This window comes from Leucoraja erinacea, chromosome 19, assembly GCF_028641065.1.
Source record: "Leucoraja erinacea ecotype New England chromosome 19, Leri_hhj_1, whole genome shotgun sequence".
In the NCBI taxonomy this organism is placed as follows: domain Eukaryota; kingdom Metazoa; phylum Chordata; class Chondrichthyes; order Rajiformes; family Rajidae; genus Leucoraja; species Leucoraja erinaceus.
In genome coordinates, this window is record NC_073395.1 from 18,224,652 (window position 1) to 18,246,650 (window position 21,999).

The following is a 21,999-nucleotide window of genomic DNA, read 5'->3' on the forward strand; positions in this document are numbered from 1 at the left end:
CCTGCTGATGCTGCAGGCTTCTCGCCCCCAACTCTCTGCACAAAGCCTCAGCCCACCATTGCGTTCACTTCCAATGGGCCACACGTGCGCTGCCCCTTGAGCTGAAGGTTCTCACTGTCAGCCCATCCCATAACCCCCTCCATAACCCCCTCTGTCCAGCAACTCCTTTGATTGTCCACTGTTCATTGCTGCGGCTTCGACCAGGTTACCGATGGTGACTATGGGTAAGTATCGGCAAACACTCTTCAACCCACAGCCCAGGGATCTCTCCCCACAGTGACTTTAGACCGTAGAGATATACAGCCTGGGAACAGACCTTTCGGCCGACTGAGTCCATGCTGACCAGCGATCACCCGTGCACTGGCACAGTTCTAAACACTAGGGACAATTTACAGAGGCCAGTTGCTAATTATCCAATCTACAAATCTGCACCTCTAGGATGTTGGAGGAAACAGGAGAAAACCAATGCAGTCACAGGAAGAACATGCAAACTCCATACAGGCAGCACCTGAGGTCAGGCTCGAACCCGAGTCTCTGGCTCTGTAAGGCAGAAACTCCATCGTTGTGCCACTGTGCCACGCAGTGAGTGGGCAGCCCGACCAAGTATCGGCCTGCAGCCTTGCCCACATCACAGCCCCCCCCCCCCCCCCTCACCCCTATGACAGAGAGCTGCCCCGTAAACCTCAGCGACAGTGAACGGCTCCACAACTACGGGCAGTCCCAGCGCAAGGACTCACCAGCCAGAGTATCCCAGGAGCCCACACAGCCCACAGACGTCCACCTCAAAGGCATCGCTGGAGATCATCAGCCGCTCCAGCAGCATCATGCTGGCTCCGTAACCGATCAGACAGTCCCGCTCCATCTCACCCAGGCGCAAGCCTCCGTCACGAGATCTCCCCTCGGTCGGCTGCCTGTGGGATCGAGGGAGCAGAACCCGTTAAAGCCTTTCCCCCCACCCCCAGTCATCCCTTCTCCTCCCCTCTCCCGCCAGTCAGAAGAAACAAAAGCTTGAAAGCACGTCGCACCAGATTCAGGAACAGCTGGCCCCCCTCCCCACTATTATCAGACTGCTGAATGATCATAGGGTGCAGGCCCGATCTCCCAACCTACCCCACTGAGGGTACTGGAGTTTTTCCCTGTAACTGTAACACTATATTCCACACTCTGGTATTGTTCCGTTTCCACTATCTGTTGTACTTGTTTGTGGCTTAACTGTACTCAAGTGCAGTATGATTTGACAGGACAGCATGCAAAGAAAGTTTTCACTGTATCTCGGTTCAGGTGACAATAATAAACGAATACCAAAGGAGTATGAAACTTGGCAGATAACTTGGAAAGTCTTATCAAGTTGTCCAATGGTGGGAACTTTGCATGAATTGACAGCCTGCACCCTACGTATTACTCCATGATGCTCTCACATTGTCTGATCCTGACAACAGTTGTAAACAGACCATTCAACTCCACTGGACCCGACCTGATCCTTATATCTGCCTCTTTATTCCCAATCTCTGCTCTCATCAAAGGCTCAGGATCGATTGAAATTCCCAAGAGCGAGATTCACGGCACCCAGTAGGTGGGAGGTTGTGGAAGCTGAGATACAGGAGCAGAGGCCACTCGGCCTATGGAGCCTGTTCCACCGTCAGTAAGGTCATGGCTGGGCAAACACTGGGCCTCAGCACCGCCCTCTCCCCATGCCTCCAATTCCAGAATAAGTTTAAAGATTTGTTAATCCCCACCTTGAATATAATCAATGACTCCACCTCGACAGCTTTTGGATAGAGAATTCTAGAAATGTCCCACCTTTTGACAGACTATATTACACTATATTCTGCACTCTTGGTATTTTACTATTTGCACTATCTGTTATATTTGTGAATGGCTTGATAGTATTCATGTATGGTATGATTTGACTAGATAGCAAACAAATAAAAATGTCCACTATATCTTGTGTACATGTGACAATAATAGCCCCCAATACTCAGGGATCCCTCCTTATCGTCATTATAAATGCATGAACTGTTTATATTCTATGCAGCTTCTATAATTCCACTTGCAATAATAGGATCGGAACGGTTTAGTGGGATATGGGCCAAATGCTGGCTTAATGGGACTAGTGTAGATGGGCATCAAGGTTGGCATGAGCAAGTTGTGCCAAAGGCCTGCTTCCACACTGTATGGCTAAAATCCAACATTCCATTGGCCTTCCTAATTCCTCGCTGTAATGCCATGCTAATGTTTTATGAATCATGTTCCAACAGCAGGTACATGTGGAGCAGGTCAGGCAGGTGTGGGATGATTTGACTGGATCACACCTGGTGTGTGTGTTCATCTCTGGCCTATCAAGCCCAAGCCCTTGCTTGTGTCCGCCTATGACCTGTCATGCTTTGTCCTGCCCCTCCGCTTTTCCAGCTTCCTCTCTTCCCCACCCCTGAAATCCATCTGAAGAAAGGCCCGGACACGAGACGTTGCCTATCCATGTTCTCTTGAGATGCCGCCTGACCCGCTGAGTTACTCCAGCACTTTGTGTATTTTTTTTGGTAAACCAGCATCTGCATGTGTTTTATTTCTGCAAATGATCCAACCGGCGACCCATCAAATGGAGGTGGGAGGGGTGGGCGGTCTAAATCTGGGGACCAGCAGGACAAGGAGGGCAGTGAAGGTAAGGGATGTGAGTGCTCACCGTGTGAGGACTGCCCGCGGACCCCGGGCACGTGCATGCATCTTATCCAGGACCATGTGCTTCAGCTTCTGGTAGTACACCGGACCAAAGTAGATGTACGCCTCCAGGGGCTCCCTGCAAGGCAGAACAGAACGTGTCCGTGACAGTAGATTAGTGAGGCTTGTGAACATAGAACCATAGAAACATAGAAAATAGGTGCAGGAGGAGGCCATTCGGCCCTTCGAGCCAGCACCACCATTCATTGTGATCATGGCTGATCGTCCCCTATCAATAACCCGTGCCTGCCTTCTCCCCATATCCCTTGACTCCACTAGCCCCTAGAGCTCTATCTAACTCTCTCTTAAATCCATCCAGTGATTTGGCCTCCACTGCCCTCTGTGGCAGGGAATTCCATAAATCCACAACTCTCTGGGTGAAAAAGATTTTTCTCACCTTAGTCTTAAATGACCTCCCCTTTATTCTAAGACTGTGGCCCCTGGTTCTGGACCCGCCCAACATTGGGAACATTTTTCTTGCATCTAGCTTGTCCAGTCCTTTTATAATTTTATATGTTTCTATAAGACCCCCCCCCTCACCTTTCTAAACTCCAGTGAATACAAGCCTAGTCTTTTCAATCTTTCCTCATATGACAGACCCGCCATCCCAGGGATCAATCTCGTGAACCTACATTGCACTGCCTCAATCACAACGATGTCCCTCCTCAAATTGGGAGACCAAAACTGTACACAATACTCCAGATGAGGTGGGAGAGGACGAGTCCCAGCTGAGGCTGAGATGCCAGGGCACAGGTGTGGAGACTCGGAGCCTCAAACGCCTCAATCTGCATCAATATCCCCGTCTGGCAGCGTGGCCTCACTCAGCCACCACTCATTCACTGTGAACTCTGCCCATCACAGTCCTTCTCCCTCACAGCCCTCCTCAGTCGCTCAGTTATAAGCCCGTAGAAACATTTACTCAGGTCCTCTCCCAGCCCAAGTATTTTTCCTCTCCTCCACCCACTCATGCACGCACTCCCTCCACTGTTCTCCCCTGCCCACCATCCCTCCCTTATTTGGTTCCACACTTCCTTTCCCCACAGATTGCACCATCTGCAGCATTTTATTCTATCCACCCATCTCCTACCAAACGCTGTCGCCAGCTTTCGACTTTGGAGAAATAGCGTGGGAACGGGTCGTTCGAGTCCACGCCAACCAGCAATCGCCCCGTACACTGGTTCTATCCCACACACTAGGGACAATTTATGACTTAATGAAACCAATGAATCTGTACTCTTTGCAGTGTGTGAGGAATTCGAAGCACCAGGATAAAAATCCACGTGGTCACAGAGAGAACGTACAAACTCCATACCAACTGCACCCATAGTCAGGATCGAACCCAGGTCTCTGGCGTTTTGATGCAGCGCCTCTACCCGCTGCATCCTTCCCTCGCCCACCTGGCTCCATCTGCTAGTCAGTCTCCCCTCACCTGGATCTGCCTTTTGTAACCAGCTCCTTCCCCACCTTCCCACCTCCAGCTATTGCCCCTCCATTCTTTCAGTCCAAGGGAAGGGGCTCAACTCAGAACATATGTTCATAAATTCTAGGAGCACAATTAGGCCATTCGGCCCATCAAGTTTACTCTGCCATTCAATCCGCTGATTTTTCTTTCCCTCCTAACCCCATTCTCCTGCCTTCTCCCCACAACCCCTGACATCCCTTGCTAATCAACAATCTGCCAAACTCCACCTTATAAATATCCATTGACTTGACATCCACAGCCGTCTGTGGCGATGAATTCCACAGATTCACCACCTCCGACTAAAGAAATTTACCGTATCACATTGTTTCCCGTATCACGCCCACCACACCCCTGATGCATGTTGCGCCTGTCCCAGCTTTGCCCCGCTTGGTGACGTGGGCCAGGGTTCACCTGCCTCACCGCTCCTACCCGGTGATTCCGGAGGTGACGTAGTCCTTGCCCAGGTAGTTGTAACCGTGGTGGATCAGGTCCTCGCACACGTCCTGCACTTTGCTCCCTCCAAAGGCGGTGCCGTAGTGGAAGCGTCCATCCAGGACCCCGGCTTTCCCCGCCAGCAGCTCGATCAGCTTCCCAACCTGCGGGGACCAGGAGACAAGGGTCAGACCAGAAAATCCTGGGAAAGGGTCAGAGGGTGATGAATCCATGGAATTAATTTGCACAGACGGCTGTGGAGACCAAGTCAATGGAGATTTTTAAGGAGGAGATTAACAGATTCTTTATTAGTAAAGGTATCAGGGGTCAGGGGAAGAAGGCAGGAGAATGGGATTATTGCAGGAGAATTGCAGATGACACAAAGCTGGGTGGCAGAGTGAACTGTGAGGAGGATGCTATGAGAATGCAGGGTGACTTGGACAGGTTGGGTGAGTGGGCAGAAGCATGGCAGATGCAGTTTAATGTGGATAAAGGTGAGGTTATCCACTTTGGTAGCAAATACAGGAAGGCAGATTACTATCTAAATGGTGTCAAGTTGGGAAAAGGGGAGTACAATGGGAGGTACACAAAAATGCTGGAGAAGCTCAGCGGGTGCAGCAGCATCTATGGAGTGAAGGAAATAGGTAACGTTTCGGGCCGAAACCCTTCTTCAGACTGATAGGGGGTGGCGGGGAGAAGGAAGGAAAAAGGGGGAGGAGGAGCCCGAGGGCTGGGAGATGGGAGGAGACAGCTCGAGGGTTAAGGAAGGGTAGGAGACAGCAAGGGCTAACAAAATTGGGAGAATTCAATGTTCATGCCCGCTGGATGCAGGCTCCCCAAGCGGAATATGAGGTGCTGTTCCTCCAATTTCCGGTGTTGCTCACTCTGGCAATGGAGGAGACCCAGGACAGAGAGGTCGGATTGGGAATGGGAGGGGGAGTTGAAGTGCTGAGCCACTGGGAGGTCAGGTAGGTTCTTGCGGACCGAGCTGAGGTGTTTGGCGAGTACAATGGGATCTGGAGGTCCTTGTTCATCAGTCAACAAAAGTAAGCATGCAGGTACAGCAGGCAGCGAAGAAAGCGAATGGCATGTTGGCCTTTAAAACAAGAGAAGTTGAGTATAGGAGCAAAGATGTCCTTCTGCAGTTGCATAGGGCCCTAGTGAGACCACACCTGGAATATTGTGGGCAGTTTTGGTCCCCTAATTTGAGGAAGGACATTATTACTATTGAGGGAGTGCAGCGTAGGTTTACAAGGTTAATTCCCGTGATGGCGGGACTGTCATATGCTGAGAGAATGGAGTGGCTGGGCTTGTATACTCTGGAGTTTAGAAGGATGAGAGGGAATCTTATTGAAACATAAGATTATTAAGTGTTTGGTCACGCGAGAGGCAGGAAACACGATGTTGGGGGAGTCCGGTACCTGGGGCCACAGCTTAAGAATAAGGGGTAAGCCATTTTGAACGGAGACGAGGAAACACTTTTTCTCACAGTTGTGAGTCTGCGGAATTCTCTGCCTCAGAGGGCGGTGGAGGCCGGTTCACTGGATACTTTCAAGAGATAGGGCTCCTAAAGATAGCGGAGTCAGGGGATAAGGGGAGAAGGCGTACTGGGGTTCTGATTGGGGATGCTCAGCCACAATGACATTGAATGGCGGTGCTGGCTCGAAAGACCGAATGGCCAATTCCTGCACATATTGTCTATTGACAAATGGAGAGATAGATCATAAATGATTGAATGGTGGCGTAGACTTGATGGGCCGAATGTCCTAATTCTGCTCCTATCGCTTATGAACATGAACTATAACAATATTTAAATATTTGCTGTATGACTCCATAACTCTACAGTTAGATTCTACAGTGGGATTCTGCTCGCGGTAACAGAGAACACGCCAGTCCGGTCTCACCGTCATCCGGGAGGGGTAACCGTGAGGATTCATGATGATATCGGGGCAGATTCCACTGTCACAGAAGGGCATGTCTTCCTGAGGTACAATCAAACCGCAGACACCTAGGGCAGAGAGAAGGAGACATGGGAACATTGCTCAAGTAACAGACTCATTACCTGCTGATCCACCAGCCAAGCATTTGAAATCTAAAAGCTCACCACATTGATGGAAACTTTAATAGACCACAAGATTCACTGAGATACTTGCAATTGGCAACTCGGAGGCTCAGATGTCTACAGATCATCAAGGGTTATGCTCCTAATGGGCAGTGAACCAGATGCTAGGAATAGATCCAGACATCTAGAGCTCTCAGTAGTTTGAGGCTGGGTGTCAGTTTAACAAAAACCTAGAAATATACAGACAGGACCCTGGGCTGTGACAGCAAATGCCTCCAATGCCAGAGAAACCTGGTTAACAAGATAACGGCATCTGGAAAAACCAGGGTCAACTGATCAATGTCGGCTTGGCCCACAACACCCACATTGGAGAGTTGAAGGCAGGGCTCAGAGCGAAGGTTTCACGGTGTAAGGAACCTCCCAATGTCTGAGGCAACACAGAGCCCAACGAAACCAACCTGCAGACGGACGTAGCCAGTTGTTCAAAGCCAGGAAAGAGCCATGAGGAACTCACGGCCTGGATAACAGATTATGTGTGGGAAGGAACTGCAGATGATGGTGTAAACCGAAGATATACACACAAAAGGCTGGAGTAACTCAGTGTGACAGGCAGCATCTCTGGAGAGAAGGAATGGGTGACGTTTCAGTTCGAGACCCTTCTTCAGACAGAGTTTTATAGTGGGGAGCTGCTAGAACAGCTGAATCACAGATAGTCAGCAGTTGGGAAGGATTATTAAACTATGGCAAAGGACATGCTGACGTTTTCAGGGTTGGAAGATTTAACATCAAGTCTGATGTTACCACACTCGCAATTGCAAAGTTCGTGAGGCCGAGGATGGAGCCTGGTTTACCCGCAGACTCTCACAAGTCTGGGTTAATTGTACTGCAGGCTTCACTTTAAACCGTTCCACTCTCACGGACATGTCTTAAAGTGGGGGAGAGAACAGCTGTATCACAGGTATTGCCGCAGTCGGCAGGAAGGTACAGGGTCCCACTAAGATGGCTGTAAATTCTCACGGGCAGCTCTGGGGGCTGGGCACACAAGGAACGGCAGCTTAAAGGATCACAGACTAGACCTAACGGTTTGCTAGCCTTGAATTCTGATGTAACAGGTGACTACGCATCTTTTGCAAAACTGCAGCCAGGCCTCGGTGATTTAATCAGGGAAAATGGTGAGCAGCAGCAGAGTGTGGAAACTGCTGCTGCTGGGGCCACAGAGGGCCAGTGTGTTGTTTGTTTTGTGTGAAAGGGAATGATAAAAGATGCATGAAATTGACACAAAAAGGCAGGAAAACAGAAAGAAGCAGGGGTGCTTGGTCAGAGGCAGCTCCGAGCCTTTGGTGAGCTGCATAACAATGGGACCTACATATCCAACACAGCTGTGGGTTTCATTAGATGAAGAGACTGGTGGACGAGAGTAAATAATTAACCTATTGTGGCCCAGTGAAAGTGCTGACGGGGCTAACCATATCTAAGGCCTTTCACTAACATTTTCTCCCCAATTTAATTGCGCATCTGTGTGGTTGCTCTGCGGATTGTATACATCACCGGTATTAAAATAAACCGTGTGACAACATGGCTGCAGATTTTAGTGTTGGAAGATTTTGCATCAAAACTCATGATGTTGCCACACTCGCAATTCCAAAGCGCGGGAGGCGGAGGATGGAGCCAGTTTTCCCCGCAGACTCTCACGTGTCTGGGTTGAGTCTACTGCAGGTTTCACTTTAAACCGTTCCACTCTCACCGACATGCTTTTCCTCGGGGCCAATTATATTTCCCACTACATGCAGAAGCGTTAACTAAAGAGAGTGAATGCTAATTAATACATTAGAAAGATTAAAATACTCCTGGGGGCTGCTATTATAAAACAATTAGCGCGGAGACTCGAGATGCTGCAATGGGAGAATGGGTGAAGGGCCCCTTTGCAATCCAGGTTGCGTTTACTGCTTCACTCCTGCTAGTGTTTGTGGGAGGCAATTATGTGCCATAAAATGGTAATGAAAACTGTTTTGCATACTTAATTAGGAGGTCAGGAGGTTACCAGTTCAGGTCTTGTATCTGAAAACATACACTGCGGGACATTTTACAGCCATCCATGCCTTTCACATTGGTCCATTCTGCAGAATGTATGAAATGTTCAAGAGGCTGTCTTAAAAAAAAAAAAGATTCTTCCAATCAGCACAAGTATTAATGTCAAAAGTGCAATTTTAAACTGACGGAATTATCCAGAGAGCAGCATTTCAAGGTACCATGTCCACGTGTTAATCCCCTCATCACTCTGGCTGTGGGATTCCTCAGGTTTGGCTGATTGGGTGATAATTAACGACATTGGGCGGAATTTACAAGAGGGGGGGGGGGGGGGGGGGGGGGGGGGGGGGGGGGGGGGGGGGGGGGGGGGTCATCAGGAATCATGTTCCACTGCAACATGATCACAGGGACCAGATCCCATTCCCCTGGCTCGGAATGTCGGAAGAGTTTTTGCACTGTCCTTGTTTTATATATATTTTGTATTCTGAATAAAGTTTGTTTTTGGAAATAAAAATATCCCTCTGTCTCTGACAGTGGAGCTGCCTCACCTGAGGGTGGCAAGTACACACACCCCCCCCCCCCCCCCCCCCCCCTCCCGCCTCTCCTCACACAATCTGGATATATTGACTGGAAATTAGGGCACTGATATAAGAATCAGGAAGTCATGCTGCAGCTTTATAAACCTTTGATCGGGCCTCACTTAAACACGTGTAATTCTAGTTACCCCATTACAGATAGGATGTGGCTGAAGGATAGAATAGGCTGCTGAAGTAGTTTTCCTGAATGCTGCCTGGGTATGAGGGTATTAGCTGTAGGGAGAGGTTGGACAGACTTGGATTGTAATTTCTGGAGCGTCGGGCATAGAGGGGAGACATGATAGAATGTTATAAAATGATGAGGGGCAAAAGTAGGATAGACAGTCAGAACCTTTTTTTCCAGGGTGGAAATGTCAAAGACCAGAGGGGACAGCTTTGAGGTGAAAAGGCAAATTTAAGGGTGATGTGTGCAGCATATATTTTTGTACAGATGGTGGGGTGAGTGCCTGGACCGCACTGACAAGGTGGTGGTGGAGGCAGATATGATCGTGACATTTTAAAGGATTTTAGATAGGCACATTGATATGCTGGGAATGGAGGGATATCGATTATGTGCAGACAGAGGAAATTAGTTTAACCTGTTTTCATGTTTAGCAAAGACACTGTGGGCCGAAGGGCCTGTTCCGGTTCTGTACAGTTCTATGTCTTATGTTCTATGTAAACAAAAGCCTCCAGTGTAGTTACTTTGTGGGTTGGAGTGTTGCAAATGGGCAGTTTTAATTTACACCCAGTCATCGCAATAAAGCAAGTCTGGATGTTGACACCGGCGGCTGGAAGTGAGAACACATTCCATTCTCCAGCACAAGCATGGAGCGCGAGGAGGACCTTCAGCCCTCTGACCCTGTGCTATAATTCAACCAGACTAGCTGATCCAGTGCTATCTTCGTCCACCCACTCTGTATCTCTGACCAACTAACCAAAATGTATCTATCTCAAACAAATCCATCCATCTAAGATCCGATTTCCTCTGCCCTTGTTGTACAGCCTGCCTCTTCTGCATTAGCTTCGGGAATGGAGGCCCACCCAAGGTTGGCACTTCCTGCATCTACTCTGCTGGGCCAATTTAACCATTCAACACACTTTGAGTCGATCCCCACAATGTTGAGTATTACTCAGACTACAGGAAAGCACGTTTTTTCTATGCACGGCGACCACTGTCTTCGCCAGTGATGTCGCAGCACAAAAAATGAAGAAATGATAAAACTATTCTTAGAATTTAACATCGTTAGACCTAGCGTTTTCCAGCTCAGGGTAGATATCTCCTTGTACGATCCAGAACTGAACAAAGTCACACCAGATGGTTTTCAGGTACGGCAATACTTTACTGAACTGTACACAAAAAAAAGAATTTGACTTTGCGTCTGTACTTGTGATAATAAAGAAACATTGACCATTGAGATGAGAACCCAACAACGTTCTGAAACAACTTGACTTCCTACTTCCGATGGTGCCTGCCCTGACAATTCAGCATTCAAGGGGCAGAGATACCACAAAAAGCTGGGGTAACTCAGCAGGACAGGCAGCATCTCTAGAGAGAAGGAATGGGTGATGCTTCGAGTCAAGACCCTTCTTCAGACTAGCTAAGGGCCTGTCCCACTTACGCAACTTTTTCGGCGAATGCCGGCACCCATCATAGGTTGTTGCAGGTTGCCGAAAATTTTCAACATGTTGAAAATCCAACGGCCACCAGAACAAGGTACGACTCTTTGGGCGACTACTCACGACCATACAGGCTTCACCCCGTGACATGTCACCAGGGTGTCGCCTGTATGGTCGTGAGTAGTCTCAATCGCCCAGAGTAGCAGCGTCTTTCTGGTCACCGCTGAATTTTCAACATGTTGAAAGTTTTTGCCGAACTGCAACGACCTATGACGGGTGCCGGCAGTCGCCGAAAAAGTTGCGTAAGTGGGACAGGCCCATTAGGGAAAAGGGAAACAAGAGACAAAGACGATGATGTAGAGAGATAAAGAACAACGAATGAAAGATATGCAAAAAATCAACAATGATAAAGGAAACATTCATTGTTAGCCGTGTTGGATGAAAACGAGAAGCTGGTGTGACTTGGGTGGGGGGGAGGATAGAGAGAGAGGGAATGCTGAGTTTATTTGAAGTTGGAGAAATCAATATTCATCCCACTGGGCTGTAAGCTGCCCAAGCAAAATATGAGATGCTGTTCCTCCAATCCAAGGAGCAGAGTCGGAATGTGGATGTACTCCAGCTCACCTTTCTGCCCGTGCCGACTGCTGAACTTGTCTCCAATCTCCGGACTCCTTGTCTGTCTCAACAGAATCTTGATCAAGAATGCATCTTCTGAGTTTGAAGAGATCATCACCTTCTCAATATAGGAGTCCGTGGCTCCTTTGTAGCTGTCAATGTGAGCGACAACATGATTAATATTTGCACATCTCTGGCACATCAGTCAATTCAGGGGCACAAAGTGGGTACAGTCAGAGTTACACAGTAGAAACAAAGAACCACTGATGCTGGTTTTTGCAAAAAGGCACAAAGTGATGGAGTAATTCACCTCTGGAGAACGTGGATAGGTGATGTTTCAGGATGGGGCCCTTCCAACCCATGTTCGCAGGAGATGCTGCATGACCCACTGAGTTATTCCAGCACTTTGTGTCCTGAATACAGTATGGAAACAGTCTCTTCAGCCCACCTTGCCCATTCTGACCATCACATACCAAACTTAGTCAGCATGGGCAAGGTGGTCAGAAGGGCCGGTTTTTGGACTGTACAGCTCTAGGATTCTATGAGGGCACATAGTTCTAATGGGGAGCCAAGGAAGAATTATTTTACCCAGATGGTGTTGGAGTCTGGAACACACTGCCTTAGTGAGTGGTGGAGGCAGAGACTCGAACCATTTTAGAAGCAGCATCCATGATCCGGCACAATTATTCGTTTTACAGCTTCAGTTTTCGAGATACAGCGCAGAAACAGGGACTTCGCCCCACCGAGACTGCACCGACCCAACGATCACCCGTATTCTAGTTCTATCCTTCTCACTAGGAACAATTTACAGAAGCCAATTAACCTACAAACCTGCATGCTTTTGCAATGTGAAGGAAACCAGAGCACCCAGGCAGTCACGAGGGGAATGTACAAACTACGTACAGACAGCACCCATATTCAGGATCAAACCCGGTCTCTGGCTTTTGAAACAGACATGCAGCACAAAAACAGGCCCTTCAGCCCCACTCTTCCATGCCGACCATGATGCCCCTTCTAAACTATCCCCATTTGCCAGCGTTTGGTCCATATCCTAATGTTTTCCTATCCATGTACTTGTCCAATCCGTCTATTCTGCTCATTCTCACTAATGCCTCCATGAAGCAGCCCCTGTGGTGATAGTGTGGAACTACATATATATTGGAGAAGGCAGTAAAGATGCAACCATCCTGGAGCCAGGTACAGGTCAAGAGCAACGAGCAAGGTTGGTTTCCTTCGCTGAAGGTGACAATCCAACGGGATTTTACAATAAATGGGCCCATCGTTACCCACTGGCATTTATTAGCTGCATTTAAGCTCCAACTGCCAAGGTGAGAATTGGGGGTGCTGGGGTTCACAGATTAGTTGGTACAGTGACAGAATCACCATGAATCACCGCAGCATGAAGAGCGGGACAACCAGGTTTTGCAACAGCATCATCCCCCAGGCCATAAGATTACTGAACAATCAACAAAACCGAGGCTAGATCTTTTTAAATATCGACACTTTTTTAAAAACTTTTTATATATATTTATTTTACAGAACCATGCACATGAGGCATTTTTATGGACGTACCTAGCACTTTTTACTATTACCTGATTTTGGAGAGTCAAATGCAACAAAATTTTGTTCAAGGTGCACTGTGTCTAGGTGTATATCTGAATGACAATAAAGTTTTCATTCAATCATTCATTCATTCATTCATTCATTCATCATGTACCAAACTCAGCCCAGGTCAAGGCCAAAGACTTAGAGCTATTGACCTGTGCAGTTTGTAGGTTAATTGCCCTTTGTAAATTGTCCCTCGTGTGTAGGTGAGTGGATGCGAAACTGGAACGTAGAACTAGTGTGATCACGGTGGGCCGAAGGGCTTGTTCCTATGCTGTATCGCTAAACTAAATGAATCTACTGGCCTTTCCATTTTCTTTACACATCAAATATAGACGATCACATTCATGCCTTCATCCGCATTTTCATGCAGTAGTTTTTCCAGAGGTGATCCCAGATATTGCAGTGTGGGTGGCAGAAGCCTGGGCCTATACGTACGTGATTGGGACGTCACGGAACTGTGGCTGCTGGGACTGGGGCGTGCCCTCCAGTGGCGTCTGTGTCACCGTCGGCATCGACTTGTTCACCAGCACCTGCCGGTTTTCCACTTTCTCCCCTACACAAATACAACAATGTAATGCCGTCAATCTCATCAGGAATTGCACTGTACAACACGACCAGGGTGAAATTCGTCCACAACTGACAATTGGCAAAGTAACCCGCAGAAAGATATTGCAAAGGACATATTGCCGATCTTAAAAGGACACAAGTTGCTGGAGTAACTCAGTGGATCAGGTAGCATCTCTGGAGAACATGGATAGATGACGTTTCGGGTCGGGATCCTTCATCAGACTGGCTTGAAGAAGGGTCTCAACAAAAAAACATCACCCATCCATGTTCTCCACAGATGCTGCCTCGCCTGCTGAGTTCCTCCAGCATTTTATATTCTGCTGACGATTCCAGTATTGGTGTCTCTAACACTATGTTTAAGAAGGAGCTGCAGATGCTTGAAAATCGACGGTACACAAAAATGCTGGAGAAACTCAGCGGGAGCAGCAGCATCTATGGAGCGAAGGAAATAGGCAACGTTACGGGTCGAAACGTTGCCTATTTCCTTCGCTCCATAGATGCTGCTGCACCCACTGAGTTTCTCCAACTCTATGCCCAGCTTTCTTCTGTACTGGACGGCCAGTCAAGGCCTGATGGCTGAACATTTCCACTATAAATTCTGCCCCTTTTTAAGAGAGGAGTATACAGTGTACCATTGTACAGACACTCGCATTCTGCCGCTTGGATAGGGGAAGTATGCATGAAATCGCTTGTGGGGTCGAGTAAAACGAGACACAAATCTAATCAGGATTTCAGGAGAAGCCTCTTTTTGCGGGAAGAAATAAGAACGAGTCTTGTGCCCCACAGGGGGAAGTTTGAGGTGGACAACAGAGGTTGATTTAAAAGGAGTATAAATAAACGTGAGGGGAAAAGCAACAGAAAGGAATATGACAGAGTGAGTCGGAGGGGTGGGTCTGAGCTCCAGGTGCATAACACTGGCACAATGGCATGTGTAATAGTCCTGTGTCTAACAGACAAACATGCAATGTAGGAGAACTCAGAGCTTGTGAGCTTGGTTTGGTGAAAGTAGGAGAGCATCAGTGAAAGGTCATGTCAACCAAAGACTATTTCACGCGATGCTCCGTTTTGCTCATTCTCCAGGCTGATCCAACGGTTCATGGTCTCTTACCTGGGGAACAAATACCATCGGCATCTAGAATTTCATGTCGCCAGATCGGCTTCCGTGTGGCCGCATCGAGCATTGGACCCATGACCTTGTCGAACGTTTGGTTGGTGTAGCGCTTAAGGGTACATTTTGCATTTTTGTACACAAGACATCTTCCAAAACCTTGGAGAAAAGAGAAAGGATAATTGAACTAATGACCACAGCTGAACATTCCTGAAACAACCAGCTAGTTTCTGAAGAGAAGTGCAATTCTCCTCGATGTTTAATGCAGATCTTGCCTGGGTGCTGTAGGTTGCTACTGACAGGCAGGAATGGCAGCGAGACGTGGTATCTGTCCATTTTTTCCAAAGTTGCTGCCTGAGCCACTGAGTTACTCCAGCATTTTGTGTCTTTGCTTGCAGCATCTGCAGTTCCTTGTTTCCATACTCAGGAAAGGAGATTATGTGGGATCTTGCTGTGTGTAAACTAGTAGTTGTGCTTGTACAATGTAATTTATTTCGCGAGGACTAGCATTGATTTTGAGAGGACTAGAATACAAAACAAGGATGTGATACTGAAGCTTTATAAGGTGCAGGTCAGAACGCATTTGGAGTATTGTGAGCTATTTTGGGCACCATATCTGAGGAAGGATGTGCTGGCACTGGAGAGGGTCCAGAGGAGGTTTATGAGAATGATCCCAGGAATGAGTGGGTTAACATATAATGAGCGTTTGACAGCACTGGGCCTCTACTCGCTGGAGTTTAGAGGGGCGAGGGGGATCCTCACTGAAACTTAACGAATAGTGAAAAGCCTGAATAGAGTGGATTTGGAAAGGATGTTTCCACTAGCAGGAGAATCTAGAACTAGACATCATACCTTCAGAATTAAAGGACGTTTCTTTAGGAAGGAGATGAGGAGGAATTTCTTTAGTCAGAGGGTGGTGAATCTGTGGAATTCATTGCCCCAGAAGGCAGTGGAGGCCAAGTCAAGGCATAGATAAATAGATTCATGAATAATAAGAGTGTCGGGGGCTATGGGGAGAAGGCATGAGAATGGGGTTAAGAGTTAGTAAGTTTATTGGTCAAGTATTCACATACAAGAAATTTGCCTCGGTGCTCCGCTCACAAGTAACAACATGACAAGAGGGAAAGATAAATCTGCCATGATTGAACGGCAGAGTAGTCTTGATAGGCCAAATGGCCAAGTTCTGCTCCTATCAGTTACAAACTCAAGAACTCACCCCGCAACTCAAGATTGCAGTGTAAAGTCCCGTGAGTCGGAATGTATACATGCTCTCCTGCTCATCAAAGTCAAGCAATTCCCTAAATCTAAATCCAAGTTACAATAATGTTACAATTGAATATGATGGAGTGAAATGTGTTAGTGAGTATTACCTCTGTCCAAAGAAGCCTTATTTAACACAAGAGCATCTTCAATATCATAGCCACTGTAGCTCATCACTGCCACTGTTGCGTTTTGCCCAGCTGGTAGCTTCTCAAAGTCGATCAGTTCGATGGACTTGGTCTTCACCATGGGTTTCTGAGGGTAGGCGAGAAGGTACATGAGGGTGTCGATCCTGTTGCGCTGGTTGTAGCCGATAGTACCTGCACAAACACGACAGAACAGCTGCGGTCAGTGGCCTGAACAACTTTCTCAATCCGAATCCCCAGCATGAAAATGGTGGGGGGGCACAGTGGCGCAGCGGTAGAGTTGCTGCCTTTATAGCGCCAGAGACTGACTGTACAGAGTTTGTACGTTCTCCCTGTGACCGTGTGGGTTTTCTCCGGGTGCTCCGGTTTCCTCCCACACTCCAATCCAAAGAGGGCTTATGTCCCTACTGTGTAGGATGGTAGGGTGATCACTGGCCGGCAAGGATTCGGTGGACAGAAGGGCCTGTTTCCACTATTGTGTCTCTAAAGTCCAAATTAAAGTCTAAAATAAATTAAACTTAGCGGTCAATCATAAAACAGTCTGTAAATCCATCAAAGCCTGGCCTTTACAATCATCAATCTCCTCAATCCTTTGGCCCATAGAGACATTGAGCACAGAAACAAGTACTTCAGTCGAACTCTTCCATGCCGACCTAAATGGCCCAAAGATAGTCCCATTGCTCATGTTTGACCCACATCCCTCTATAGCATGTCTATCCACGCATCTGTCCAAATACCTTTTAAATGTTTTACAGTACCCGGGTCTGGCAATTCATTCCATGCACCCACCATCCCGTGAAAAAGTTGCCCCGCAGGTTCCCATTAAACCGTTCCCTTCGCTCCTTAAACCTATGCTTTCTATCTCTTAATTTCACTATCCTGGCAAAAACACACCTCTACAAGGTCATCCCTCAGCTGCTTGCATTCCAAGGAATGATGGGATAAATTGAACAATCTTGGCATGGATGAGTTGGGCTGAATGGCCTGTTTCTGTGCTGTATGACTTTAAATCTAACAATCTGTAATTCAACCAGCAGTAAGCAAACGTAGGCTCTCTACATACTAGTAGTTTACTCTGTGGTGTTATGGTTTTCTTCTCAATGCAATAATCTGAACAAGGAAGTCATTCAGCTCTGGGGCAGAGTATGGGAGATGGACAGATTGGAGAGCTGCTTTAAAGAGACAGTGTGGGCATACCAGCCAAATGGGAACTGATCAGACAGCTTCCAGTGGTTGTCCAGTGCTTGCCCTCTCCTGTTCCACACCATTGCCCTGTAAACTTTCCTTTTCTTTTATTAATTTATTTTGGAAGTTGCAACAGAATCTACTTTAAACAGGTTGATCCCCTTTGATGAAAGTTTACTCCAGATTACAGAAACTTACTGCATCAAAAAACATTCTCTACGTTGGCCCTCTGGGTCTTTGTCAATGATCAGATTTGCACGTTCTCCTGCGAGGCCCAGCACTATTCTAAATACCCAATTAAATCTCCTTTTAATCTTGTCTGCTCCACGGAGAAACAGCCCAGCTTCTCCATTCTCTCAACAAAACCGAGGTCCCTCCTTCCTGGTGCCACACCAGTAAATCTTAGCTCGCGCTGAGTTAGTCAGCCAACACTCAACACAGTCCCAGTTACATCTAACTCGTTTATATTCCACAAAGGCCACACATTGTAATGATGGTGCCATTAATCATAGCCGCGCATTCATCCCGCTCAACATTTACATCCAGGTTTTGACAGTAGCCCCTCATTCTAACGTCAGGAGTGACGACAGGGGCACTGTATCCAGGGAGCTGATTGTACAAGCCCAGGGTCTGGGCAGCTGAATACACCAGCCACAGAGCAAAACAGACAATGAATTGCAAATGACACTCCAAAACAAAAACACAAAAAAAGCTTCACACACAAAACCAACAAAGAGGCTCTGCATATATATCGATCTGCCGTTCACTATGCACTGACTCTACTTAACTGTGTGTGGTAACAGACTGTTCACTTTGAAAATGATGTCAAATGGGTACAAACACAGCAAGCAATTAGTAGGAGGCTTTAGTGCCGGTCTCACACCACTGACCCACAGCCAGAAAAGAAGGTTTGCAGAAAAACTCCACCAGCCCACAGCGATGCAACGGACAATCCCCAGGTTACAGCTCGGGCAGAGGCTTTTGGCCCCTTGGATCTGTGCTTGTCCACAGGAGCTCTCGCTGCTCCGCTGGTCAAAGTCTGGTCCGTGTCCCCCACAGTGATGCTGTGGCCTCTTCCCCAGCGGCACTCGGCCTACAAAGGTCCTCATGATGGAACTCTGACTTTATACAAACTCCTCCAGGCATTTTTAAACTAATTTCAAGCTAGTGATAACGACCATGAAATATTTTATTAACGGGCCAGTAAAGCTGCAGCAAGTAAGAATGTTCCTGTTGCATATGACAATAAAACACTCTTTGACTTGGAGAGGCAGGACACAGCCGATACTGGAATCTTGTGCTGGAGGGACTCAGCGGGTCAGGCAGCATCTGTGGAGGGAATGGACAGACGACCTTTCGGGTTGGAATCTAATCCGAAAAGTCATCCGTCTATTACTTCCACAGATTCTGTCTGACTGGCTGAGTTTCTCCAGCATTTTGTGTTTTACTCTTGACTGTGTACAGTAGATAGTCCATTCATTTATTAAGGGCAGTGTTTGGGCGAGCATTTAACTTGCAAATGCAGAAGGTTGCAGAGATATCACATCATAGAGCTGTGCCTACCTTGTCCATGTCAACCATATATTTGTCCAAATGTCTTTTAAAAGTCATAATTTTATCCACATCTGTAACTTCTTCTGGCAGCTCATTCCAGATATGGACTACCCTCTTGAGCGAGAAAGTTGCATCATGAGGTCCCACTTAAATCTCTCTCCTCTCACCTTAAGCCTGTGCCCTCTAGTTTTAGAATCCTCTATCCCAGGGAAAAGACCGTGAGCGTTCACTTTGTCCATGCTCCTCATGATCTTATACTCCTCTATAAGGTCACCCCTCAGCCCCCCACGTTCCAAGTCCCAGCCTATCTAATCCGTCCCTGTAACTCAAGCCACATGTCCAGGTAACATCCTGGTGAATCTCATCCACACTCCTTCCAACAATGACAGCTGAAATATAGCAACATATTCAATGCAGTGGGCACAAATTATTTGGTTTAGTTCCCTGTTTGTCCTTTTTATAGAAGAGAGGCAATAACTTTTCTGTTTGGCCAGCAACTCTTACCCATGGCCTGTTTGCCCATGGCACACTGGTAGGTGTTCCTTGGAGACTGGTTGTGGTGAGGGTAGGGGATGAGACCAGCACACACCCCAAGCAGTGTAAACGGTTCAATCTCCAGGTGGGTCGTTGACCTGTAACCGAGAACAGAACAAATCGCATCCTTTAGACATGAAACGTACTGCCAAAAACATGCATTGGACAGACATGAATTGTTTTCTCTGGAACGCTGGAGGTTAAGGGGAGATGTGATAGAAGTCTCTAAAATAATGAGCGGCGCAGATAGTGGTTCTTAACCTGGGGGTCGTGACCCCCTATGGGGAGGGTCATTTGGGGCTTTGCTGGGGGATTAGTTTAATTTGGCATACAAATAACATATCAATTGGTTGAGCCCATGTTTAGGAACCTAACAAAGGTAGATACCACATACCAGTATTTTGTTCACGTATGCGTTACAGGACACATGTAAAAGGTTAAGAGCCACTCGCAGACAGTCAGAGTCAAGGGGCTCTTGAGGTTGAAGGCCCTGTTCCTTCTTCTAACAGGACAGGTCCTTCGACTCACAATGTCTGTCCTGAACATGATGCCAAGACCAACGCTTAAGTAACTTGCACACGATCTATACCCCCACATACCCTGCGAATCCACGTGCCCCTACAAAAGTCTTTTAAATGCCGCTATCCCCACCCTCCAGCAGCGCGCTCCAGACACCCGCCACGCTCTATGTAAAAAACAAAATATTGCCCTGTACATCACCTTTAAAACCCCCCCCCCCCCCCCCCCCCACTTAAAGCTATGCCCCCTAGTCTTGGAAATTCAGATGTTATCCTCCAGTAAGGATCTGTTATTAAATATTACATTTGGCCTCTGCGCAGGATTAATAAACTCCACGCTAAAACGAATGATTTGGGGTAAAATCGTTCCATCAGTCCCATCGTTTCACTCACTTGTTGATCATGTGCTCATAGAGTGCAATGTAGCAGTCGTTTTCTTCATTGACATCCAAGTACTCCACCAGGCCCTCGTGTAAGAAATCTTCAAATGATCTGCTCATAAACCACAACAGGAGTTAAGCAATCATCACCTAGTCACAACTGCAGGGCTTTAAGATACTTTTTCCATTGTAGAACGTTCCTAAAATGCTGTTAAATCCCGCATCGTATTAAGCACTATTACAGAGTAAAAATATCCCCTTGGATGTTAAACGGATAGAGTTACCTGTATCCCTGAGAGAGCTCGTCTATGTGCTTGTTTGTCACAGCTGGCTTTCCATTCCTCACAATGATGTAGGGTCTATATAGATTAATCAAACATATTCCATCAGGGAGGTCAAATAAAGGAAAGCCAAAATTCTACAGTACAACCAATAATTGTATCCAGTGTAATATCAGCAAATTATCTGTTCTGTTCCACTCCGTATCAGACCAAATCCACTATTGATCCAGTAATCAATATTGGACGTCCACAAAAATGCTGGAGAAACTCAGCGGGTGCAGCAGCATCTATGGAGCGAAGGAAATAGGCAATGTTTCGGGCCAAAACCCAAGGGTTTAAAACTCAGTGGGTGCAGAAGCATCTATGGAGCGAAGGAAATAGGCAATGTTTCGGGCCAAAACCCAAGGGTTTAAAACTCAGCGGGTGCAGAAGCATCTATGGAGCGAAGGAAATAGGCAACGTTTCAGGCCGAAACCCAAGGGTTTCGGCCCGAAACGTTGCCCATTTCCTTCACTCCATAGATGCTGCTGCACCTGCTGAATTTCTCCAGCATTTTTGTGTACCTTTCGATTTTCCAGCATCTGCAGTTCCTTCTTAATCAATATTGGACATTTGAGTATTAGCTATTAAGAGAGGCTGGACAAACTTGGATTGTTTGTTCTGGAGCATCAGAGGTTGAGGGGAGACCTGATAAAAAGTATATAAAATGATGAGAGGCATAGATAGGGTGGTCAGCCAGAAACAGGGTCCATAACTTTAAGGTGAGAGGGGGGGGGGCGGGGAGGAGTTTAAAGACTATTTACGGGGCAAATTTTTTTAACCTGACAAATGTAAGTGCCTGGATCACATTGTCGGGGTGGGGTAGGTGATGGAAGCAGATACAATTGTGCCGATGAATTGGCTTGTAGACAGGCACATGAACAGGCAGGGAATGGATGGAAATGAACCGTGCAGGCTGAAGGGATTAGGTTAATTTGGCCATCATGTCTGGTACAGATAACGTGGGCCAAATGACCTGTTCTGTGTGCTGTACTGTTCTGTACAAAATGCAAGAATACGTTCTTCTTTTCTGCAAAATGAATCCTTGGACAGACATGTAGAAGGCAGAAGAGACTGGTTAGCAACTGTTCTAAAGCAGTTGGCAGACTGTATCCACCTCTGCTGCCAAGCGTCTATAGATGATGAGCAAAAAAACAAAAAACTACAATGTTGTACATTTGAAATAAAGCAGAAAATGCTGGCGGTACTCAGCAGGTCAGGCAGCACCTGCGAAGAAAAACACGGAATTAACACTTCAGTTGGAAAATCTTGCGCTGGATGCAAAGTCCCCAACCTGAAACATTAACTCA

The 21,999-nt window shown here is 47.1% G+C and overlaps 1 protein-coding gene across 2 annotated transcripts in view; it reads right to left on the reverse strand.

The window, feature by feature from the left end:
* The window catches only part of polr3b (polymerase (RNA) III (DNA directed) polypeptide B), a 56,598-nt gene that overhangs the window by 1,027 nt on the left and 33,572 nt on the right, over positions 1–21,999 (reverse strand). For both annotated transcript variants that reach the window (XM_055650487.1, XM_055650488.1), the window contains 11 exons: positions 20,654–20,728; positions 20,383–20,481; positions 19,442–19,569; positions 16,163–16,372; positions 14,793–14,951; positions 13,553–13,670; positions 11,519–11,661; positions 6,514–6,617; positions 4,607–4,773; positions 2,681–2,794; positions 738–911 (listed from right to left, as the gene is read on the reverse strand). In XM_055650487.1, the coding sequence (XP_055506462.1) occupies positions 738–911; positions 2,681–2,794; positions 4,607–4,773; positions 6,514–6,617; positions 11,519–11,661; positions 13,553–13,670; positions 14,793–14,951; positions 16,163–16,372; positions 19,442–19,569; positions 20,383–20,481; positions 20,654–20,728 (1,491 nt within the window). The remainder of the gene's footprint in view (positions 1–737; positions 912–2,680; positions 2,795–4,606; positions 4,774–6,513; positions 6,618–11,518; positions 11,662–13,552; positions 13,671–14,792; positions 14,952–16,162; positions 16,373–19,441; positions 19,570–20,382; positions 20,482–20,653; positions 20,729–21,999) is intronic.